This window comes from Jaculus jaculus, chromosome 3, assembly GCF_020740685.1.
Source record: "Jaculus jaculus isolate mJacJac1 chromosome 3, mJacJac1.mat.Y.cur, whole genome shotgun sequence".
Lineage (NCBI taxonomy): Eukaryota > Metazoa > Chordata > Mammalia > Rodentia > Dipodidae > Jaculus > Jaculus jaculus.
Genome location: NC_059104.1, coordinates 181189362 through 181215362, shown reverse-complemented (window position 1 = coordinate 181215362; position 26001 = coordinate 181189362). Strand labels below are relative to the sequence as shown.

The window sequence follows — 26001 nt, the reverse complement described above, 5'->3', positions numbered from 1 at the left end:
AGTTCTCTAGAGCTTACTAATAGTTCTGAAATGGGCTTTGGTGTGGGGCAGTGGTTTCCTTTCTTTTGTTTTTTCCTTAAAAAAATTTTTTTTTGGTTTAAAAAAATCTTTTTTATTTATTTATTTGACAGAGAAAGAGGGAGGGAGGGGGAGAGAGAAGAGGAGAGAATGGGCATGCCAAGGCCTTCATCTGCTGCAAATGAGCTTCAGATGCATGTGCCACCTTGTGTATCTGGCTTACGTGGGTCCTGGGGAATCGAACTGAGGTCCTTTGGCTTTGTAGGCAAATGCCTTGACTGCTGAACCATCTCTCCAGCCCATTAATTTTGGTTTACCAAGGTAGAGTTTCACTCTAGCTCAGGCTGACCTGGAATTCACTATGTGGTCTCAGGCTGGCCTTGAACTCATGGCCATCCTCCTACCTCTGCCTCTTGAGTGCTGGAATTAAAGGTGTGTGCCACCATGTCCGGCCCTTTTTTCTTCTTTGTTTTTTCCCAAGTAGGGTCTGGCTGTAGCCCAGGCTGGAACTCACTATGTAGTCTCTGGGTGGCCTCAATTTCATGGCGATCCTCCTACCTCTGCCTCCCGAGTGCTGGGATTAAAGGCGTGTGCCATAATGCCTGGCTTTTTTTTTCTTTTTTCTTTCTGAGACAAGGTTGTGTTGTGTTGAAGCCTGTCTTGAACTCCCAGGCTCCTGCATGTGAGAAGGTAGGAGTGGGGTAGAACCCACCTAGAAACCCACATGGAGGTCTTTTACGGGTCCTAACTAGGGCTGAGCAAACCAGCCCTGACATGGCTAGCCTTGGCCACTAAGCCATCTCTCCAGCCCATGGCTCATGTTTCAGGACTTATTTTGTTGTGTTTGCATGAGTGTGTTTGTGCATATGAGTGGTCCCGGTGCACTTGAGGAGGAAGGAGGACTTTTGGACTGTCCCTCCTTCGTCCTCGTTTGAGGCTGGTCTCTTGTTGCTCACTACTGGGAAATTCTCTCTCTGCCTCTCTTCTCACTGTAGGAGCACTTGGATCACAGAAGCCTGTGACAGCTTCTGACTTACAGGGTTCTGGGGATCCAAACTCAGGTGCTCAATGTTGTGTAGCAAGTGCTTTATCTACTGTACCATCTCCCCAGCCCCGATTTTCCCTCAGTGTGTAGCATAGTGACTGTTACATAATCTGTAGCTAATAAACACATTATAGCCAGGCACATCTAATTATAAAACCAAACACAATGCAGCATTAGTGAATTGTAACAAACTGGTCATTGTGAACGTTTGCAGTACCAGCAATGATACCAGAACCTGCTCATGGCTATAGTTGGATCATTATGACTTCCTAATGCTTTGCTGAGATCAGAAGGACCCTACGACATTTCGAAGTATGGTCTTCATCTCACGAGCCCCACACAAAGGTGAGCTCACATGGGAGCAGAATTCACTGTGTGAGAAGTATGGGAAAGGTAGCTAGCTAGTTTCAGGAATGTGCTAGTTCCAATTAGACTAAGATTTGGGTCAGCATTGCTGGGCAGTAAGAACGGGAGCTAATGCCAACATCCCCTCACGAGGAAGGATCCCCGCACAGACTAGACTGAAAGTGTTCATCATGAGCTACGGTGGTCTTCACAGGAAAGAACTCTCTCTCTCCTCCCCATTTTCACTGCTCCTGGCTATCACACAGACATGCGCTCAAAAATCCAAGGCCTGGCAGAATCACAAATGCATGCTCTAGGCCGCATCCCTGTCTAGAGCAGGGACTGCAATCCTTGTAGCCTAGGGTGACTTTGGATGTTTGCTCCCCTGTTTGCATCTGATCGCTGCAGCTCCAGGCACCTCGAGCTGCATGCGCGTCCACCGTGGCTCTTGCAGTGCTGGCTTTGTGCGTGCCGTCCAGCGCTCTGCACGCCGAGCTGCATTTGCCGCCCCTTGACTAGTCTCTAAATGTACTCAGTAAGGAAGGGTCCTTCATGTTGCTTAATTTAATGTAAACTTTAACACATGTTTTCCCACATTTTTCTTCATACTTTCATGATTCTTATCTGTAGTTGTCAGAATCTTGAAAAATGAATTTTGAAGCAAATTGTATTTTATTTTTGCCATTCTTTTTTTTTTTTTCTTGAAAGCAACAAGTTTTATTATAAGACGGAGCAAAGTACAGGAATATACACTCAAGGGAACAGTAGGCTGCTTGCCTAGAGCACTGGGGCAGGGGGTGACTGTCCTGAGCCTCCTTTTGCGGGGTCCAAGAGGGGCTGCTCTAGGTGTGCGGTCTGGGTGATTTTCTCTTAACTGATAAGCTTGTGTTACAGTCAAGCTTTTTAAAGTAAGCTGTCAGTATCTCTAATGCCTTGCAGTAAAGTTCTTTTATTGTACTTTAATTTCAGATCATTTTGCATAACCTTTTCTAAAAGCAGCGGAACCTCTTGCCACTGTAAGGGTTAACTCTGAAGGCTACCAGTGGGTTTCTGTAGGAAAACTGCTTACCTCTTTTGGTCACAGATTGAAATGCGCTAAACAGAAGAGTAGGTAAACGAGAGCAGCTTGAATAAAGAAGTCTATTGAAAATCTCTGCCTTGATTAATTTATAGTCTTAATGCCATTTTGACCTTTGGCTTTTGGTACCAAGCTTGTGACTCCAGACAAGTGTGTAGTCATTCTAGGTATCCTTCCATTTGAGAAAACAGCTTTCAAAAGCTGTTAGGACATGGGAAAAATAGATGTTGCTCTTCTGTGGTTTGACAGGGTACCAGAGGGTTGGTTGCTTGTGTGATTCACTTAGTCGCTTTCTGCTCAATGAACAAGCTCACCAGCATGCTTAACTTTGCAGACTCACTGCAAAGGAAATAGAAGGAGGCAAAAACAACCTCAGATGAATGTGGTTTTCTTTGGGGTGTGGTGGGTGGGTGGCTACAACTGAGTAAACAAATTGAAGTCTGTAGGAAGAAGACCTTCATTTCATCTTGCACCCTCTTACACTGACTTTTTTCAGTGATTAGCTCATGGCAAGCCTGCAACTCCAGCTACATTGTTGAGTAGCTTTCCACCCAAGCTTAGAATCACCTTTTCCTCAAGCTGGGTTTCTCTTTTGGGTGACAGCCACTTGTGAGAGCTCCAGGGTCTGAAATCTTACACTGACTTTGTGGATTGACTGGAATTAGTCTCCTTTATCATGTCGTGTAGGATTCTTTTTGTTGTAGTTTTGGTCACACAACTGTTTCTACCCTGAAAAATAAAACTAATTTTGCTTCCCTCTACCACAGTCTTTTGGGAGAGGTTCATGGTCTTTTATCAATTAGTACCTTCATGGGGCAGGAGGAGAAATTTGTCAGAACCATGTGTTTGACACACAGTCACCTGTGCTTTTGGATGGTGGGGACCCTGGAGAGAGGGAGGGAGAGAGAGGTCTGCACACAACACTTTGTGCATCTTGTTTTATGGTGAATCGAACCCTGGCTATCAGGCTTTGCAAGCAAGTGCCTTTAACCACTGAGTCTTCTCTCTAACCGACTGACTCTCTCTCTCTCTCTCTCTCTCTGCCTCTTGGGGTTTTGAGGTAGGGTCTTCCACTAGCCCAGGCAGACCTGGAATTCACTATGTAGTCTCAGGCTGGCCTCAAACTCACGCTAGTCTACCTACCTCTGCCTCCCGAGTGCTGGGATTAAAGGTGTGCACCACCATGCCTGGCTCTGCTTTCTCATTTTTATTTGATCCAAGACTCTAGCCCTTAGGGTGTTGTGACTCACATTTAGGATGAGTCTAACCACCTCACCTCATCTAGAAACTTCCTCACAGTCATGCCCACAGATTAGTCTTCTAGTGATTCTAGATTCAATCAAGTTGGGAATAGAAATTAACCATTAACCATGACAGAGGGTTTTCTGTATTCCAGGCTGCCCTTGAAGTTACTGTGTAGGCCGGGCTCTCTTGAATGCTGGGATTAGGAATGTATCATAACTCCTGATTTAGGACAGTCTGGGGATCGAATCCAGGGCCACCTACATTCTAGGCAAGGCTTCTTCCAGCTGAGCCGTAGCTCAGCCCATGCTATTTATGAGAAGCTGTCAGCGTTTGGCATCTTTGGGTAATTGCGCCGTGCTGATATCACTGTTCAGTATGTAAATGAGGAAACAGTGTCACTGAGTTTGTGGGTATAAAGTTTAGTCCATAGTCCATGGTGGTGGTGGGAGAATCACAATTCCTGTTAAGGCCCCCCTGCCCCCGTGCTGAGGACCGAACCCAGGGCCTTGTGCTTGCTAGGCAAGTGCTCATCCACTGAGCTAAATCCCCAACTCTCCCTACTAAGGCTTCTACTGTCATACTCTGAATTATTATTGTTTTAGAAGAATCCACTTTGAAATTACTATTTTTGAAGTCTAAAATTACCATCATACTTTATAAATAGTTATGTGATTATGAGGTTCTGGGTTTCATACCCATGGCATAGTAAACCAGATATTTACTTGAAAAGGTGGAGCCATTCTAGTCTCCCTTTATCTTGCTGCCATGTACCCCCCAAACCTGAGTTTAATAATTAGTGCTGAAAGAAACTAGTAGGTCTAGGTGTATTTCTTAAAATGACTTAACATGCGAGTGATCAGAAAAGTATTGTCTAGAAATAACTACTGTGTAATTAAAAAACATATTGTGAGCTGAGTATGATGGCACATGCTTTTTGTAAAAATTTATTTATTTATTTATTTGAGAGCGACAGACACAGAAAGACAGATAGAGGGAGAGAGAGAGAATGGGCGCGCCAGGGCTTCCAGCCTCTGCAAACGAACTCCAGACGCGTGCGCCCCCTTGTGCATCTGGCTAACGTGGGACCTGGGGAACTGAGCCTCGAACCGGGGTCCTTAGGCTTCACAGGCAAGTGCTTAACCGCTAAGCCATCTCTCCAGCCCCGGCACATGCTTTTAATTGTCGTGCTCAGGAGGCTGAGGTAGCAGGATTGCTTAAGTTCGAGGCCAGCTGGGCTATTATATAGTGAGTTCCTCATAAGCCTAGGCTAGCATGAGAATTTACCTTGAAAGAAACAACAGCAATGAAGCATTGTGCATGCTAGGAAGGAGCTCTTTCTTTGAACTGTATTCTTAGGGCTTTGAAACAGGCCTTGTTGGGTAGCCGTGGCCAGGCTCCCCAGTGCTGGAAGGTTTTTTTTTTTCTCCTAAGAACTTTAAGATTACAGAATATGGGCTGGAGAGATGGCTTAGCGGTTAAGCGCTTGCCTGTGAAGCCTAAGGACCCCAGTTCGAGGCTCGGTTCCCCAGGTCCCATGTTAGCCAGATGCACAAGGGGGTGCACGCGTTTGGAGTTCGTTTGCAGAGGCTGGAGGCCCTGGCGCGCCCATTCTCTCTCTCCCTCTATCTGTCTTTCTCTCTGTGTCTGTCACTCTCAAATAAATAAATAAAAAATGAACAAAAAATATTGAAAAAAAAAGATTACAGAATATGTAAGAAGATAGCATTGAAAGCTTCTGTGTTTCTGTTCCTAAGTTCCTTTGTTAGCATCATATTGCCTAGTTTCTTTGTCAGAAAATATGAATCAATATTGATACATTATTATTGACTAGTTTTTATCTGTTTTTTTAAATATTTTTATTTATTTGAGAGAGAGAAAGAAGCAGATAGCAAAAGAATGGGCTCTGACACATGTGCCATGTTGTGCATCTGGGTTCTGGGGGTTCTGGGGCATCAAACCTGGGTTCTTTGGCCTTGCAAGCAAGAACCTAAACTGCTAAGCCATTTCTCCACCCCCCCTTTTAATCCAGGGTCCTGTCAGGATACCACATTGCATATAATTGTTATGGCTTTTTAGCGTCTTTTGGCTGGCTTCCTTTATTTTTTTAAAAAAAATTTATTTATCTATTTTGAAAGAGAGACAGAGTCAGAGATAGATATAGAGAGAATGGGCATGCCAGGGTCTCTAGCTAGTGCAAACAAACTCCAGACACATGTACCACCATGTATATCTGGCTTATGTGGGTACTGGGGAATTGAACCTAGGTCCTTAAGCTTTGCAGGCAAACACCTTGACTACTAAGCCATCTCTCTAGCTTGCTTTCTTTAGTTTTAATGATCTTGACTGTTCTTTTTGCTGAAGTGCCCCCCTTGGTGTGTGTATTGTGTATGCTAAAATGTGTGCAGATGTGCATGTGAGTGGAGGCCACAGGAAGACATCTGGTGTTCTCTGTCTCTGTTCCACCTTATTTCCCTGAGACATCTCTCACTGAATTTGGAGCTCTCTGTAGGTAGACTAGCTGTCCAGGGAGTTCTGTTAACTCTCCTGTGTCCACCTCATGCACTGGGTTATGGGAATGCATAGCCACGTTTGGCTTTTTAAGTGGACGCTGGGGGTTGGAGTTGGGTTCTCATGCATACATCCACAATAAGTGTTCTTAGCCACTGGCTGTTGTCCCTGCCCCATGTCCCTCCATTGGAATGTCTTATGATTGGTCCAGGGTTATGGATTTTGAGAGTAAGACTCCATAGGTAAGTGCCATTTTCATTCTGTCATATCCAGGTGTGTACATGACAACTGAGATGACTCTGATTCCCCCCCCCCCCAATCTGAGGTGTGCCAAGGCCTTCAGACACTGCAAATGGACTCCAGATGCACGCGCCACTTTGTGCATATGGTATATATGGGTACTGGGGAATTGAACTTGGGTCGTTAGGCTTTGCAGGCAAGCACCTAAACCGCTGAGCCATCTCTCTAACTCCTGTAAAACTTGTTTTTAACAAAAACATGGTTATTTAAATAAGACATTTAAAAATGCATTCAGGGCTGGAGAGATGTCTTAATGGTTAAGGCTCTGGGAAGCCAGAAGACTCAGGTTTAGTTCCCTAGTGCCCATGTAAGCCAGAGGCACAAGGTAGAAGTGGGTCTGGGGTTTGTTTGCAGTGGCTGGAGGCCCTCATATGTCCATTCTCTCTCTGCCTCTTTCTCTTTACAATAAATAAATAAGTAAATAACTTAAAAAACACATTCAGAGGGTTGGGGATATGGCTTAGTTTTTTTGTTGGCTTACAAAGCCTGAAGGCCCAGGTTCATTACCATAGTACCCATATAAAGCCAGATGCATAAAATGGAACATGCATCTGGACTTCCTAAAGAGTGGCAAGAGGCTGTGGTATACCCATGATCTGTCTCTCTTTCTCAAATAAATAAATAAATATTTTTTTTCCCCCCGAGGTAGGACTTCATTCTAGCCCAGGCTGACCTGGAATTAACTCTGTAGTCTCAGGGTGGCCTTGAACTCTTGGTGATCCTCCTACCTCTGCTTCCCAAGTGCTGGGATTAAAGATGTGTGCTACCATGCTTGGCAGGATATCTTTTTTGCTTTTTTTTTTTTTTTTTTCAAATTTTTCTTAACAACTTCCATGATTATAAAAAAATACCCCATGGTAATACCCGTCTTTCCCTCACTTTCCCCTTTCAAACTCCATTCTCCATCGTATACCTTCCTCTGCTTTTATTTTAACTTTATTTTTATTTATTTATTTGAGAGAGAGAAAGAGGCACAGAGAAGGAGAGAGAAAATGGACATGCCAGGGCCTCCAGCCACACAAACAAACTCCAGACGCATGCACCCCCTTGTGCATCTGGCTTATGTGGGTCCTGGGGAATCCAACTGAGGTCCTTTGGCTTGGCAGGCTAGCACCTTAACTGTTAAGCTATCTCTGTAGTCACTATTACGTGGTTACTGCAATAGGCACTCTGATATTGCATGCTCACTGCTGACAGTCACTCTTTATTACGTGGTCACTGCAGTGGTCACTCAGATGTCGCGTGCTCACTGCTGACAGTCACTCTATTACGTGGCCACTGCAGTGGTCACTCAGATGTCGCGTGCTCACTGCTGACAGTCACTCTTTATTACGTGGTCACTCAGATGTCACGTGCTCACTGCTGACAGTCACTCTTTAGTACGTGGTCACTGCAGTGGTCACTCAGATGTCGCGTGCTCGCTGCTGACAGTCACTCTTTATTACGTGGTCACCACTAATAGTCTTTATTACATAAGCATAGCTAGCACTCTATTGTGTCACTGTCAACAGTGACTGTATGACATGGTCATTGCTAACAGTCACTCTTTGTCTATATTTTATGCCATCTTATGATAATATTTTTAATGTAAAGAAAGGAAAACATGCATTATCATTTCTCAAAAATGCTTAAATAAAATGTGTTAACATTTTGGTCTTTATTGATTTTCTGCACTTCCCTCCTACCCTGAGGTAGGGTCTCGTACTAGCCAAGGCTGACCTGGAATTTACTATGTAGTCTCAGGCTGGCCTCAAACTCATAGTAGTGTTCCTCCTATCTCTGCCTCCTGAGTGCTGGGACTAAAGGTGTGTGCCACTATGCCCGGCTTGCACTTCTTATTTCTGTACACGTTACCTCTAAACTGAGGTCTTAGTTGATATGTAAATTATGATTATAGACCAGAACAGCTCAGGACCCAAAATGATCAAGGGAAATCACCTTGCTGGAAACCCCCATGTCAGTGAGCCTCTCCTTGTCCCTCACACTTGTCTGTTTCATTTATGAGGCTTATGTTATAATTAGATCAGAATTTCCCCCTTAGTCTCTTGGCTTTATAGTTGTAACTGCTGTTGAGTTGATCTGGGTTGTAGTAAACAAAAGACCTTTAGAGTGAACCTTGATTGAACAACTGAAGATAGCTTAATGATTTTCAAAGTAGAAAATAGATCTAGTTTCATACCTTAGATTGAAAAAACATGAAGGGCTTTGGTTCAAAGGGTGAGCTTTATAATTTTTCTTCAGAAAGATTTTCAGTTTTTCTATAGTGGTAATTTATTATTTTAAAGAAAAAAAAAAACAGGGCTGGAGAGATGGCTTAGTTGTTAAGGCACTTGCCTGCAAAGCCAAAGACCCAGGTTCAATTCCCCAGGACCCACATAAGCCAGATGCACAAGGGCACATGCATCTGGAGTTCATTTGCAGTAGCTGGATGCCCTGGGGTACACATTCTCTTTCTGTCAAATAAATAAATAACAATAAAATATTCAAAAGCAAGAAGAAAACCCTAAATTAAAATTAATAAAATTAACCTTTTCTGGAGGGGCATGGGGTCTTGAATTTGACCTCAAATTCCTAAGCTGACATGACCCTTCTTTTCCAGGGTTCCCAGTAGCAGTTGCTGGGACTATAGGTGTGAGCCACCACACCTGGTGGCTTTTATTCTGTAGTGATTATTGTGTCTGATACAGGGATTGAGCCTAGGGCCTTACATGATAGGCAGGTGCTTTTTCTTTTGAAATTATTAAAGTCAAACAAATAATTTTTTTAAAGTTTTTATTTATGGGGGTAGGATGGGTACACCAGGGCCCCTAGCCACTGCAAATGAACTCCAGATGCATGTACTATCATGTGTCTCTGGCTTATGAGGGTACTGAGGAATCGAACCTGGGTCATTAGGCTTCCCAGGCAAGTGCTTTAACCACTAAGCCATCTCTTCAGCCTGCAATAATAATTTTGACAACTTTCCTAAAATGATTAGAACTCAAGAATGATTTGATTCTGTTTACACTCTTTCAACTCATTTGTGCTTTATTATTATTTTTATTATTATTAACTTTTGAGAGAGGGAGAGAGATAAAGGCAGAGAGTGAGAGCAAGCGAGCGCATTTGGCTCTCCAAGGCCTTTTAGCCACAACGAACAAATTCCAGATGCATGTGTCGTCTGTGGCCCGTGTGCCCTGTGTGCTTCCATCACTGTGTGTCTGGCTGCGTGGGGCCTGGAGATTCGAGTATGCGTCCTTAGGCATTGCAGGCAAGTGCCTTAAGTGCTAAGCCATCTCCGCAGCCCCATTTGTAGACAGATTCTCTGGTTCTGGTTCAGAGAGTGAAACTAATGTGTGTTAGTGCAGTAAGGCGGTACAGTGTAGGTACTGTGAAGACTGCTCTGTTTCTGTTTTAACACTTTGTAAGAGGAAAGAAGTATTTTCATCATGTATTCTTCTTGGGTTTGTAAATACGTACAAAAAATAAGGCAGCCAAATTTTATAGGTGAGAACTAGTTTCCGGTGGCTACTGGGACAAATGGTCGTAACAGACTTGTAATCTCATCGTTCTGGACGCCAGAAGGTCAAGTTGTTGACAGCATGGACGTCAGAAGGGGAGTTGCAGCCTGTCCAGGCCCCTGGGCCATGTGCAGTCCTGGGTGTTCTTGGTTGTAGCTCATTCCAGTCTCTGCCTTCACATGGAATCTCCTTGGTGTGCCTCTTTCTTTTTCTTTCCTTTTTTTTTATTGGCAAGTTCCATGATTGTAAGCACTATCTCCTGGGAATTTCCTCTCTCCCCTACTTTTTTTTTTTTTTTTTGTGAGACAAGGTCTCCCTCAGTAGTCAGGATGTCCTGAACTCACTCAGTGGACCTGGTTGCCTTTGACTTCATGGCATTCTGGAACTTTGATCTGGCAGCCTGAGTTTCCTGAGTGCTAGGGTTACAAGTGTGAACCATGTGGCCTGGCGTTCCCTCTCCCTCTCTCAGCAAGTATGACGGTCATTGGCTTGAGGACCAGCTTCTTAATTGCATGTGCAAAGTTCCTGTTTCCGAACAAAGTTTCAGGCTCAGGCACCAGAGGCTAGGAGCAGCGTGCGTCTGACTGCCGCTGTGTCGGTCCACTGCAGTGCGTAGCCCTCTCCCGATTTGCTGATGAGCATGTGGAAGCCCTTTGGCTGAATGTAATAATAGTTTCAGAATCTGACCTACATTACGGCATGGGAACATGATTTAGAGTTTAGTTGCAATGTTTACCTTTTCTTCATGTGGCTTGCAGTGATGTGGCCTTCTTATACTATGACCTTAGGGGAACACATTCTCCAGCTAATCTGTGACTTTAAATATGAGCAGGCTCCGAGGTTATCTAAATGTGCCGTTTCACTCTTGACTTTCTTAACTCTACATTCTCTGTTACTTTTGTGAGAGAATATTTTTGTGGTTCCTTCTAATATGTTATATTTGTCTCCATTTAAAAAGATTTTAAGTTTATCCACTGATCTAGTCTGGATTAAATTTGTGTGCCATAAGACAGCATGTTTGTAAAAACTCCCATGACTTTCCAGTGGGTGTAAGAGATCAAGTGATCAGAAGTGCAAAGGGTGGTCTGTGGTGATTTTTGAAGATCCTGGCCCCACATTGAGGTGTGGTGGTGGTGGAAAGCTCGGCTCCTTTTTCACTTCGAGATGAAGGCCCTGTGTCTAGGACCTGCATCATGAAGCACCTGATCTCATCTGAGATGAAAGCCCTAAGAATTTAATTTTTACTGGGGAAATTTAATAGCGATGAAGGCTTCATAAAGCTGTTTGTAAAGTTTAATTGTGCTCTTAACTCAATATTTAACCATTTGATTTATAAAAGCAGTATGTTTTTCTCTTGTGTATTCTGTATCCAAAATTGTTTTATTGTTTTGTTATGATTAAAGCAAATCTTTATCCTTTTTGTTTATATGTTGTTTCTACTACAATGCCAGCTTGGCAAGTGCCCGGAGCACCCAGTTATATCTCCTTTTTGGCCTTGCATCCTGGCTCCTAAGCCCTCCACACAGTGAGCGAGTGAACGTTGTATGTCTGGACACTCGAGAGCCACGCATGGAGACCTTCTTCTTTTCATGGCTGCTAGCTAGCCTGTGATGGATGCGCAGTCACGTGTGTGGGCTGTTGTTGTTGCTCTGTGACAAAGCTGCCGGGACGCATCTTGTCTGTCTGTCTGTCTGCTAGAATATACTGTTGATTTCCTCCAGTCCCAGCTAGCTACACATCATATTAAAAGTATGTGGCAAAGCTGGGCGTGGGGCCTCACGCCTTTAATCCCAGCACTTGGGAGGCAGAGGCAGGAGGATCACTGTGAGTTTGAGGCCCCCTGAGACTCCATAGTGAATTCCAGCATAGCCTGGACTAGAGTGAGACCGTACCTCGGAAAACAAAAACAAAAAAAATGTGGCAAATAATTTTCAAGTATAATTGACTTATATTTTCCTATGCCCATTTAAATGCTTTCCCTCAGTGAAACTTTCTTTGTTGTGTGTGGCGTGTGCATGTGTGTGCATATGGGTGCGCATGGACGTGTGCCTGTGTGGAGGCCAGAGGAGCATGCTGCATGTCCTCCTCTGCTCTTCCACGTACGTCCTGGAGGCAGAGCCCTCAGCGAGCCTGCAGCGTGCCACTTTTCAGTCAGATGGGCTGACCAGTGGCTCCAGTGGCCTCCTGTCTCTGCCTCCCCAGCACTGGGTTACGTGAGCTTGTCCACACCTGGCTTTTAGAAAATGTGAGTGCCGGGGATTGAGTTCAGGTCCTCAGGCTTGGGTGGCAAGTGCTCCTATCCACTGAGCCATCTCCCCAGCCCATCAGTGAAACTTCTCTGCCTCTCTCTTTCTCCTTCCCCTCCCCTCCTCTCCACCATCCCCTTTCCTCCCCCTTTCCCTTCCATTTTTGAGAGAGTAAGAAGCGGAGAGGGAGGAAGAGAGAGAGGGAGGGAGAGAATGGGTGTGTCAGGGCCTTTCAGCTGCTGTGAATGAAGTCCAGACGGATGTCCCTTGTGCATATGTGACATAGCACACTCACATCACTGTGTGTCTGGCTACGTGGGACCTGGAGATTCGAACATACATTCTTAGGCTTCGCAGGCAAGCACCTCAACCACTAAGCCATCTCTCTAGCCTGAAACTTTTTTTTTTTTTTTTGCTATGCAATCTTGGAAAATGTTTCTGAATTCAGTGTGAATTCAGTCTGTTTGACTGTGCTGGTCCTTGATAACCCCCCTTGGCAGGAAGTGTCAGAATCCTTCAGGCTGCTCATAGCAAGGCTGGAAGGAAAGAAATAAGGAACCCTGCCATATCTGAGTTGGGTGCCTGACCCGAGGGTGACCACAGGCCTGTGCTGCCCAGGGCTGCTTGCTGTCCTGACGGCATTATTTTATCAGCTCCTTTCAGTCCAGTTTGTAAATAAGCTATGTGACCACCCTGACTCACCTTACAGTTCCTAGTTTCCTTGCTTACAATGTAGACAGAACAGAGTCTTGCCAGGGAAGATTCACTGCTCCATGACGATGTGACCTTTGTCAACATGCTGGGTGCTCCCGGACGTGGCTGCTCTCACCTCTAATCCAGCCGCCTCCTAGAGGCGGCCATGTTCTCCTGGTCACTGTCTCTGTTCACCCACTGCCGCCTTCCACAGTCCAGTCTTCCCAGCCCGGTAGCCTCTACTCTTACCTCAAACCCTCCAGTGGATTTTACCTCGCTTCAGGTCAAATGCAGAGGCCTCCTGTGGCCTACAGAGCCCATCCTGCTCCCCGTTAACTTGTGGCACTAGCTCCAATCCTTGCTGTTCAACATGGGCACTGATTTCACCTTGCTGCAGTGTCCCTCTGGATGGTCTTCCCTGTGTAGCAGCATGGTTCCCTCCTCAAAGGTCTCTTAAGCTGAAGACATAGCTTAGCTGTTAAGGCACTTGCTTGTGAAGTCTAAGGACCCAGGTTTGACTCCCCAGAACCCATGTAAGTCAGCTGCACATGGTGGTGCATGTGTTGAGTTTGTTTGCTGTGGCTAGAGGCCCTGGCATGCCCCTTCTCTCCCTCCCTCAAATAAAGAAATAAGGAATTTAGGAAAGTCTCATTCTCCCAGAAGTCGTCTTGGGCCATGACACACAAGGCCACGTCCCGTGGTTCATGTTTCTGTTTGCTGCTGATGGTTGGCCTTGAAGGGCTGCGGCTTTGCGAGAACCTGGTTTTGACCACCAGCTCTTCCACCGAGATATGCCCCCTGCTCCTGAAGTCATTCATTTTTAAAAACAATTTATATTGAATTTCTTTTTAAAAAATAATGTAACCAGTTGTCTGTGGAAGGGCATTTAAATGTATTTCCAGTCTTATAAAACAACTGTGTGTGTGTGTGTGCAGATGCATATGTGAGTATGTATGCATGTGGAAGCCAGAGGGTGACCTCTGGTATCGCTCCTCAGGTGCTGTCCATCTCCTTTGAGACAGGGTCTCTCACTGGCCTGAGTTTACTGAACAGGCTGTGTTCAGGCAGTTGTGGTTCACATGGACTTAGGTCAGGAAGACTGACTTAAGTGGGCAGCAGCTTTGGGGAAGGAAAGGGTAAGGTAGATGTGTAGCTCCCCCAGGAGGCAGGTGTGGTTTGGATGTCAAGATTTACTGCAGCTCTCCACAGTTGCAGGGTGAAGTGCTTGTTAATAGCTTCATTGCATACACAGCCAGGCGCAGTGTCTGTGTCCTTGTGGGCGTCAGTTACTTCTGTTTGTGCCTGTCACCACTGGGCTTTTTAAATAATATCTTTTAAATATTTTGTTTGTTTATTTGAGAGAGTAAGGAAGAGGCAAAGAGAGAGGAGAGACTGAATGAATAAATGAATATGGGTGTGCCAGGGCCTCTAGCCAGATGCATGTGCCACCTATTCCATCTGGCTTACATGGGTACTGGGGAATCAAACCTGGGTCCTTAAGCTTTGCAGGAAAGTGCCTTAACTACTAAGCCATCTCTCCAGCCCCACTGTGACTTTGAAACTTGTTGTTAATTCTTGAGGCTGGAGAGATGGGTCAGTGGTTAAAGGCACTTGCTTACAAAGCCTGCCGGCTGGGGTTCAACTTCCCAGCACCCACCTAAAGCCTGACACAAAAAGTGGCCCATGTGCCTGATGTTCCTTTGCAGCAGCAAAAAGACCCTGTTGGTCCATACACACTCAAATAAAAAAAAAAATTAAAAGTTTAGCTGGGTGTGGTGGCACTTGCCTTTAATTCCAGTAATCAGGAGGCAGGGGTAGGAGGATCGCTGTGAGTTTGAGGCTACCCTGAGACTCCGTAGTGAATTCCAGGTCAGGCTGGACTAGAGTGAAACCCTACCTCTAACCCTCCCCCCCAAAAAATAAAAATTTGTTAACTCTTCAAGGATTTTTATTTTTATTTTATTTTTTAAACTTTTTTTTTTAAATTTATTTATTTGAGAGCGACAGACACAGAGAGAAAGACAGATAATAGAGGGAGGGAGAGAGAATGGGCGCGCCAGGGCTTCCAGCCTCTGCAAACGAACGCCAGACACGTGCGCCCCCTTGTGCATCTGGCTAACGTGGGACCTGGGGAACCGAGCCTCGAACCGGGGTCCTTAGGCTTCACAGGCAAGCGCTTAACCGCTAAGCCATCTCTCCAGCCCAAGGATTTTTATTTTTGAGAGGTGGGTAGGGAGACAGTTCAGTCAGTAAAGTGCTTGCCTGCAAGCATAAAGGGCCTAAGTTCAATCCCCAGAGCCCATGTAAAAAGAGCTGGGCATGGTGGTGCGCACACTTTCTATCCCAGTTCTTGGGAGGTAGAGACGAACACATCCCTAGGGCAGTGAGGGATGCTGTCGTGATAAAAGGTGGACGGCACCCGAGCAGTGACCTCTCGTTTTCCTCTGGCCTCCGCATGCACCTGTGCACACACAGATGTACGTACACGCACAGTTAAGGGTGCTTCTGAGAGTGACTGCGTAGCCCGGGCTTGCTTCAAGCTCTTGATTGACCGACTGACCTGCCTCGGCGCTCCTCAGTGCAGAAGGACAGACACCCTCCGCCTGCTGCTCACGTCGCTAATTCTTCATCTTAGAACTGCACTTAGCGTTACGTATTGTCGTTTGAAATAAAAAAATAAAGTCAAGGGGTGTGAATATGAGCAACAAATATTTAATCAAGTGATATCAACCTTATTGCGCTTCATGGTATACCCTCAGTGGCTACCAAGTGTGGTTCCGGCTCCGAGGTGGAGCGAGTGGGAGCGTCGTACTGCCTGAGCCGAGCTTGTCTGCTCTGCGGATGGTGTGTGGCTGTGAGGAGTGGCCCATGGTTACAAGATGCCTGAGGACAGAAATCCCTAGGGGGAGGAAGCAGGTAATTGATAGAAATAATTCATGATAGAAGGACCTAGATAGAAGTTTGTAAGTGGGCCGTGTGGTGCTTTTGCTGGTGGCGTACCAGGTCCGTACCTGCAGCTACACGCTGTGTGTGAGGTGTGTGTACGTGTGAGCTGAAGTCACACGGGAGAGCGTTAGGCAGTCTGAGACAATTAGCGACACTGACTGAGGGCCGTATTAACTTTTGTTAGTAAAGAAGCTAACACACAGGATTGCTGGATTCAGTGTGGCTTTCATAAATCTGCATTTGAGTCTTGGGCATACATTATGGAGATATCTGTAATTATGTGTGTTGTGTGAGTTACTAATTTCAGAAGAAAAAAATATGGATTTGTGAGGGCTATCAAGCTTACCAGAAACGTTTGACATAAAAGTCAGGAGGGTGTTGGATGGAACAAAGGTTCCCTGTGACTTGACAGCTGCTGCTAGAAAGCCACACAAGGAAGACAAGCTCTGGCCACAGCTGCCCGAGGTTGCCTCAGTCCTCTCTAGTGTTACCAGAGGAATTCGCAGACTCTTGTTTTGGAGACTACCCTAGCGAGCCAGGTCCTTGCTGTGTCAGGGAAATGAATTCCTGGCTCCCCGTCACCGTCTTCGATGAACTCACTGGGTTTCCATGGCTGATGGAAATGTGCGGTCTCGTGTACGAGGTGGCATGTAGCTCGGCTTCAGGGACGTCCCCTAAAACAGGAGCCATGCCTGAGCAAGGAGATAGATCCAATGTCCTGGGATGTATATGGAGGATTGTAACTGGAATGCAGATCTGAAGTCCCTCAGACAGATCAGACAGAACTGCTGAGTTGTCCTCACATTCTGGGGACTTGCAGAGCACTCACAACCAGCTTGATGCACTTGGTTCGCACTGTCCCTCCATGTGGGCCAGGCTCTGACAGGGGTGTCAGTGTGTTGGGTGTTCTGTGTCTTATATGCCCTCCAGGTGTAGGGGAGGAAATGCGAGGGTTGCTTCTTGACCCCTTTGGGGAAGGGACCTCTATCAGAATCACTCTGAGAGCTTGACAGGTATCCCTGGAGTCTGGGGTTGTGAGGATCAGGATGCAAATCTGTGGATCTCATTCCGGGGGTGAGGCAGCAGAGTGGGAGGAGGGGAGGGCTGCGTGGTCAGCGCTGCCCTTTGCACGGGGCGGCAGTGGTTTTCCCTGAGCAGCTTAAAGCTTCCTAGAAAGGGACATGCATGGAAGGCCACCTTTTTAAAAAGTACATCTAATTGTTACATTCCATAGTTTGTTATTCATCTCTTACAGGCCCAATTAATAAATTAAACTTTGTGAAAGGTGTGTCTGTGGGGAAAGCACATTTTTGGGGGGATGGTCCACATGTATACCCCATTAAAGGATAAAAAGATGAGCAGCTGTAAGAGGAAGCAGTATCAATGATATACACAAAACAATGTATTATTTTTTCCAGCTCACAATTTTGAATGACCTACTAAAAGGGACCCTTGAGAACCCCTTAGATTCAGGGTTGGGGTTATAAATCATCACGTTTCACTCAAGGCCTGAGAGTTTTCTGTCAAACACCCCACTTTGGGACCGTCCCAGGAAACCCACAGGTTCCCATGACAAAGTTAGCCTGAACCTCAATTACAGTTCACTGGTGTGTTAGCTCTCCCTCGCCTTCATCTCCTACCTGGAAGGATCCAGAGATGCAGAATAGGGGAGGGAAGATAACAGTAGAAGCCTTAATTTAGATATTGACTAATGTGGGCTAGACGTCTTGAATATTGAAATTAAAATGTTCTTGAAAGTGACTTGAAGGAGATTTATGTTAAGGGTTGGGAAAATTGTGAGTCTTCCTTGGATTCCATTCAGAAGGACTGTGGAGCCTGTTCCCGAGGGGCGTGGAGGACAGAGGCCATGCTTGTACCCTGTTGAGCCCAGTGTGCGGGTTTTTGTGCTCACCAATGGTTTATGCATTCTGCACGCACACCCACTGAAGGTTAAAAGATGAGCAGCTATGAGAGTAAGCAGTAAGCAGTATCAGTGGTACACATAAAACAAGGTATCATTTTTTCCAACTCACAATTTTGAACAATAACAAATTTTTTGAAGTTGAAAGAAATCTAGAAAGTTATTACTTTAAGGGTAAGAGCTCCCCCCCCATGTGTGTGTGTGTGTGTGTGTGTGTGTGTGTGTGTGTGTGTGTGAGGCGGGGGGACATACTGTGACTGTTTTCTGGTGAGAGTGTTAAGAGACATTGGGGGACAACATATTATAGGTTTTTTGTAATCTAATAAGGCTACTGTTCTTTATACCCTATATAAAATATTTTTGCTCTTTTGGGCTGGAGAGATGGCTTAGCAGTTTAGGCGCTTGCTTGCAAAGCTAGAAGACCCAGGTTTGATTCCCCAGGATCCACAGAAAGCCAGATGCACAAGGGCACATGTGTCTGGAGTTTGTTTGCAGTGGATGGAGGCCCTGGCACTTGCTTGTGCATGTGTGCGCTCTTTCTCTCAGCCCCTCTCAAATAAATAAAATATTAAAAAGGTAATTGTATCTGTACTTTAAAATATTTTTACTTTTTAAATTTATTTATTAGAGACAGAGAGAGAGGGGAGAGAGAAAGTGAGAATGGGTGCGCCACGGCTTCTAGCCACTGCAAACAAACTCTAGACTCAGGTGCCACCATGTGCAGCTGGCTTACATGGGACTTGGAGAATCAAACCTGGATCCTTGGGCTTCACAGGGATACACCTTAACCACTAAGCCATCTCTGCAACCCCATTTTTACTTTTTACAGCAACCCTGCAACATTAGTATTATTTTCATGTCCTAGACAATGCAGATGAGGTTCATGCTAGACAGGGATGAGGTAACCTCAGCCAGTTTTGTTTCCTAGGCTGGAGAAGAGAATGGAATATACATAGCAATTACTGGTGGTGTCTGGCACTCCTTAAATCCTGAGGGACAACTATGTGGGACAACTGGAAGTGGGAATGGGTCTTAGCATCTCTCCTGGGAGGTTTTCCTTTTCTGTTATCTTCCTTTTTGCCACATCTTAAGAGGACATTGGTCTGTGCCTTCTTTAGGCCAGGCCTCTCATATTTTTCTGTTGAGATGGCTTACATGTTCCAAGGACTCATACAGCAAGTAGGATGGCTTGTGAAGTTGAATTGCAGTTCTGACTCCAGAGCCGCACATTGTCTTACCATCATACTGTCTCAAGCGAGACTTTATGAACTTAGCCAATCAGGAATTGAACTCTTACAAAGTCTCATGGTTTGGATTATTATTTCATAGTTCAGCAAACAAAGTATGTTTTATGAATAGAAGTTCTAGTAAGGAGATGCTGATTGATAGAGGAGGGCACCAGAGAATCACAGAATTTTATCTGTGTTTCATGACCCCATCACAGGGACACAGTATGAGCTAGGCAGGAGCTGAAAGATAAGAATGTGAACTTGTTAGTCTTAGTTTTTCTTGTTTCTAATTGTTGTAGTCAACTTTTCGTTGCTGGCAGAAAACACCTAACCAGGAGTAGCTTATGGGAGGAAAGGGTTTATTTTGTCTTACAGATTCAAAGGGAAACTCCATGATGGCAGGGGAAAATGATGGCATGAGCAGAGGGTGGACATCACCTCCTGGCCAACATCAGGTGGACAATAGCAGCAGGAGAGTGAGCCAAACACTGGCAAAGGGAAGCTGGCTATGATACCCATAAGCCTGCCCCGAAAAATATATGACCTCCAGGAGGCTCCAATCACAAATTGCCACCATGTGGCAACCTGATATTTAGAACACATAAGTGTATGGGGGACACCTGAATCAAACTACCACATTCTGTCCCTGGTTCCCATAAAGAGATAACCATCCATGATGTACAATGCAATTCATTCAGTCCAACTCTAAAAGTCCCTGTAGTTTTTTTTATCAGTTCCTAATGATGTTCAAATATCTCCATAGTCCAAGGTCTTCTAACTGAGCTGTAATACAAAAGTAATAACAATAATAATAATATAAACATTTACACTGCAAAAGATGGCACTGGGCATAGCAAAGAAATATTCAGCCAACATAAGATTTAAAACAAATAGGACAAACATTAAACTCTGCAGCTCCAGGTCTGCTAACTCTAGCCAGTGCCAAATCTCCAAGACCATAATTCTAACGAGTGATTCTGCCCCTCCAGCTAGGCTAATCACAGTCCCAGAAAATTTCATCTGGTGCTGGCAGCTCTCCTTGGCAGCCATTTCATAGCCCCAGCATCTCCACTGGGTCTCCCCTGCAACCCATGGTTCATCTTCATGGCTCCATTGGGCCTCCACTCAGGTAATCTAACAAGTTTGCTTCACACTGCCCATGGCCTTTTCCAAAATACAAAACCATGTTGTAAATCCAATAACCCTCTGTTTCCTGCATTTGTTATACTGAGTAATACCAGATGGGCTACCAATTTGTTAATCCAAGGGGAAAATAAATCCAGTTTTGAAGAGCAGGAGACTCCTTCAGCATTCAGGCCCCTTACTTCATTTTTTTAAAAAAATATTTTTATTGATTTGCAAATGGAGAGAGCGAATGAGAACAGGTGTGCCAGGGCTTCCAGCTGTGCAAATGAACTCTAGATGCATGTGCCATTTTGTGCATCTGGCTTTATGTGGGCACTGAAGACTCAAACTTGGGTTTTTAGGCTTTGCAAACAAGTGCCTTAACTGCTGAGTCATCCATCTAGCTCCCCGGCCCCTTATTGCATTCTTTTGCTGTCCCAGTGCAGATCAGCTGGCCCGATCACAAGGTTGTAATCTCTCAAACGACTGCAGCTGAATGGGCAGCCATTTTGGTCCAAAGATTTCATTTCTTTCTGTGCCATATCCATCTGTTCACAGTGCTTTGTGTGGGAGCCTTCAGTGGTCGGATCAAAATAAGGACGCTTAAGACAAAAGAAAAAACTTTCTTTAAAATTTGTCTTTACTTGCTTTCCTATGTACCCATTTTAGCTAGCGTGACTTGGCGTTTTATATGCGTCACTTCATTTCATCTGCACCCCAGGGTAGGTCACTTCTCTACAGGCGCCGAAGGTTGGGCCTCAGGCTCCATAGCTTGAAGTTAGCAGTTGCAGTTCAACTCAGAGTACTGTTTGTTACTGCTGACCTGTTGCCTTGCTTATCTGGCCTTAAGTTTAGGTGACAAAGATGTTTTATCTTTGTGGTGGGAGGTGATGCTTGTGTTGTGTTTGTTGCTTGCACACAGTTAATACTCATATTAGGGATACTGTGGCTTACTGGTAGTCTTAGGAAAGGGAAAGATTTTGTTTTTTTGTCTCCTCCCACCCCCCATGGTGTAAGAACTGAAGCCAGCACCTCGTGTGTGGTTAGGCAGTACGGTTTTGGGTTTTTTTTGTTTTGTTTTTTTTTTAACAGTCAACACTAGCGTGATGCTGTTGGCTCGACCAACCTTTCATGAGGACTATTCTGTAGAATGTAGCAAGGAGACGTCATTCCCTTGTTAATGCCATTTATGAAAACAGGCCCTGCAAAGATGACATGTGGGATTAAACATCCCGAGAGTTCAACAATCAGCTTGTCTTAAGGAAATTAATGGGTGGAATAAATGCATGTCAATGTTGGGAAAGTGGCAACATTCCTAAAATACTAAGATTGTATTAAAAAAACATTAACATCCAAAGGAAACACAAAACTCCCACAGGCACTAAACAGAAAAACGATTAGGATGGACTTCAGAGTTGCATAAACCAACACTTCATGCTCATGTCTTAGTTTAGTCTCACAGTGTAGAACACCGTCACATTTGAAGAATCCTAGCTGCTATGCATGGTCAGACCTTTGTAAACATGTGTTTAGCACTTGCTCTTCCATTCTCTTCACTGTGTCACACTACCAGGCATAAGGTTGGAGTAGCTTTGGGGCTGTTCAGTGCTCGAACCCTAACCTGTTATGCTCAGGTCCTCGATTTGATTGTCAGCATTAAAAACAAAAACAAAAACACCTTGGTGGGAATAGACAATGAAATTCATGTTGTATGGGATAAAAGCATTATAGGAAGCACCAAACTGCTGCAAAGAAACACTTCTTTTTTCTTTTCCCCAGGTGGGATCTCACTGTAACTCAGGCTGACCTATAATTCACTATGTAGTCTCAGGGTGGCCTTGAACTCATGGTGATCCTCCTACCTCTGCCTCCCAAGTGCTGGGATTAAAGGCGTGTGCCACCACGGCCAGCTCAAGAAACACTTCTAAGACACTAATTTTGAGCCAAGTATGTAATCCAGTAATCCTGGCATTTGGATTGGGAGATGGGAGCAGGAAGATCAAGAGTTCAAGGTCATCTTCTGTTACATAGTGAGCGTCAACACCATTCTTTTTATTTTTATTTTTGACAACTTCTATAGTTATGGAGAATAAATCATGGTAATCCACCCCCTCACTTTCCCCCCTTGCCACACCACCCTCTACCATATCCCTCTCAGCCAGTCTGTTTCATTTTGATGTCATCATCTTTTTTTCCTATTATGAGTTTCTCCTCAAGACCATTATAGACTACATGAGACTCTTCTCAAAAAAAAAAAAAGTAGCTACTCTGGAAAGTTAGCCACCTGCCTTATCTGCTGACTCATTGGGGGCCTGGTTTGTAGAATGAGCACCTGTGCTCACAATCAGAAGAGTTCTGTCAGTGGGTCCACCCCACCCCCAGGCCCTTCGGATACCGGTTTGTTTGCAGTATGGACGACGGGGTGGTGATGGTGTTGGTGACGGTGATGGTGATGACTTCCTGTAAAAGCTGTTGATGTTGGTGTGTCATTCATTTGCTGACTTAGCAAGCCGTGCATTTAAATGAGCTCTTCAAAAGGAAATAGATTATAGATAATGAATACTGTGTTTAAAGTTATTCCTAAAAATACAAATAAGGTGTAAATCGTGTCCTTCCAAAGTAGAATACACATGTAAAGCCACAGAGCTGGCAGCTGTGGGTCCTCCCTTCCTCCTGGAAAGAAGCCCGTGGAGAGCCCCCACTCCTGAGCGGCCATCTGATCTTCCTGATCAGGTCTCCATGCTGAGGGCTGTCAGGAGGTACTCCCTCCCGGAACCCTTGTCTAAAGGCCGACACCTTGGCATCTTGTTCCTGGCATGGGGCTCTTCCTCCAGGTCACTCTTTCAAGTTTTGTCCTGAGCAGTGAGAAAATGGGTAGGAGGAGTGAGCCCCACAGAGCCAAGGAGGCTCCCAGGAGAGGATGGCTGGTCTGGTCCCTAGTCACTGCCTTCCCCGAGGAGTGAGAAGTGTCAGAGGACTGTTTTCTTTTCTAACTTAATCATTCGTTTCTTACAGTGATGATTTAAAAGACTGTAGTTGGGAGGCTTGGGCAAACAGGAATATAATTTAAGACAAAAAAAAAAAATAAACCTCAAAGATACCAGTGAAAGTTTGAGGTTCCTGCAGATGAACTAATCTTTTTAAAAACTGTGTATTTATTTATCCATTTATTTATGAGAGAAAGGGGGAGAGAGAGAATAAATGAGTGTGTCAAGGCCTCTAGCCACTGCAAATGAACTCCAGACATATATACCACCTTTGTGCATCTGGCTTTATGTGGGTGCTGGAGAATTGAACTCAGATCCTTAGGCTTTGCAGGCAAGCGCCTTAACTATTGAGCTATCACTCCAGCCCCCAGATGAATTAATCTTAGAATAGTACGTCTTAACTGTAATACATGGGTACCTAGAAGAGGAATAAGACAGCATGTGAGAAAAGATGAGGAATAGGCCGTTCAAGGCCTCTGTCACCTCTGTGTGCATTATTTTAGTTCATACTTGACATGCTTGTAAAGTTTGAACAAGTATAAATTATAATTTCTAATTTTGCTGAAGCACTCTAGATTCTTACAATTATGAGAAAAGTTGTAGTACTTTGCAATCTTTCTACATCATTTTATGTCATTTTAGATATGAAAGTTCAACTCCTGCAATCCCACATCCTGAAGGTTGAGGTATGAGTATTTCCATGAGTTCAAGGCCAGCCTGAGCTACAGAGTGAGTCTCACATTAGCCTGGGTTAGTGAGAATCTGCCTCAAAGAACAAGGAAAACAAATCCCCGAATACCTTTAAAGCCTCTGCCTACCATGGAGGTGTTCTAAAGGAGAGTTGCTAGGGAATTGACAGAAGTAAAAGTAACAGAGAAAATGTTTCTCAGTAAGTGGGATTTGATAAAGCTAAAATTGGTATATTGGAAGACAAATAAAGATGAATTGTAAAGAAAGCTTTTTCTCTTTTGTTTTATAGTCCTATTTTGTAACGGATTATGATCCAACCATTGAAGACTCCTACACAAAGCAGTGTGTGATAGACGGCCGAGCAGCCCGGCTGGACAGTAAGTAACCTAGTTCTAAAACATGCTGGTGTTGAAACAGTATCTGCCATGCTTTGCTAGGTTAAGGAGTATAATTGAAATATATGGTGATAGTGAACATAAGTCTACTTCATTACTTCTTTTAAAAAAATTATTTTCATTTATTGATTTATGGGGGGGAGAATATGAATGGGCACACCAGGGCTTCCAGCCACTGCAGACATACTCCAGATGCACGTGGCTTATGTGGGACCTGGAGAATCGAACTTGGGTCCTTAGGCTTCACAGGCAAGCACCTTAACTGCTAAGCCATCTCTCCAGCCCTCATTACTTCTTTTATTATTACTTTTTTTGGGGTCAAACTCCAGGCCTTTGAACTCTAGCACCTAGGTCCATTTCCAGCTGTCCCTCCTCTGTTGGTGCAGGTTGACAAATCTGCATGTAAGTCAGTTTAAACCCTCCTCAGCGATGGAAGATGAAATAGTCATTGGATAGATCTTGTTTTGGTGAAGCTAACCTTGTCATTGTAACGGTATTAGGAAAATTGGAACCAAACCTCTCAGGTCTTAGCTCTTCCTGCCTTTTTGCATAGGAGAAATGACAGGAGAGAAGGTTCAGTAGTGTTTCCCTGAAAATTGATAGCACGAAGGCTTCACTAAATAGTGAACTGAGTCGGATGTGGTGGTGCACACGATTAATCCTGGGCACTCAGGGGGCAGAGGTAGGAGGATCACTGATTTGAGACCACCCTGAGACTACATAGTGAATTCCAGATCAGCCTGGGCCAGAGTGAGACTGTACCTTGAAAAAAAAAATAATAATAGTGAACTGCTTCAACAGCTGCCCTCCACAGAAGAAAACCCAGTTCTTGAGCTCATATGTCTCTTTTTATCCACAGAGAGGAAGAAATACATTAGCGCCTGTGCCAAGTATGGAGCGAGGGGGACAGAGAGTCAGCAAGAGAGCCAGTTTCTTTCTTGAGCTTACAGATACCTCTTTTCAGATCACTACATGGAGGGCATGAATATCATAATCACAAATGATTTGAGAGTTGATTCCATCTGCCTAGATGTGTCTGATATTTTTAACCTTGTAATTAACATGCTAATATATTCTAACCACAAAAACCAATCTGTGCTGATGAAGATAAACTCTGAAACTGTCTGCCATTAGATTATGCTTGTCTTTGTGTTAAGAATAAGATATGAAGGGCTGGAGAGATGGCTCAGCAGTTAAAGTGCGAAGCTCAAGGACCTGGGTTCAACTCCCCAGTACCTGCATTAAGCCAGATGCACAAATAGGCAGGTGCATCTGGAGGTCATTTATAGCAGCTAGAGGCCTCAGTGTGTCCATTCTTTCTGTCTGTCCCTGCTTGCAACTAAATAAATTATAATATGTATATATATATTATATATATATATATATTATATATTATTATATATATATATTTTTATTGATTTCTATACTTACAGACAACAAACCATGGTATTTCCCTCCCCTTTCCCTGCTTTCCCCTTCATAACTCTGCTCTCCACTATATCCCCTCCCTCTCTCCATTGGTCTCTCTTTTAATTTGATGTCATCATCTTTTTCTACTATGATGAGGGTCTTATGTAGGTATTGCTAGGCACTGCGAGGTCTTGGATATTGAGGCCAGTTTCTCTCTAGACAGTTGTATGTAAGGAGTGGTACCCTTCCTTTGGCTCTTACATTCTTTCTGCCACCTCTTCCGAAATGGACTCTGAGCCTTGGAGGGTGTGAGATGTTTC

At 44.5% G+C, this 26001-nt stretch overlaps 1 protein-coding gene across 2 annotated transcripts in view; it reads left to right on the top strand.

Moving 5' to 3' along the window:
- Rras2 (RAS related 2) overlaps positions 1 to 26001 on the top strand; it is a 70356-nt gene that overhangs the window by 30582 nt on the left and 13773 nt on the right. For both annotated transcript variants that reach the window (XM_045146509.1, XM_045146510.1), the window contains exon 2: positions 24166 to 24253. In XM_045146509.1, coding sequence (XP_045002444.1) covers positions 24166 to 24253 — 88 coding nt within the window. The remainder of the gene's footprint in view (positions 1 to 24165; positions 24254 to 26001) is intronic.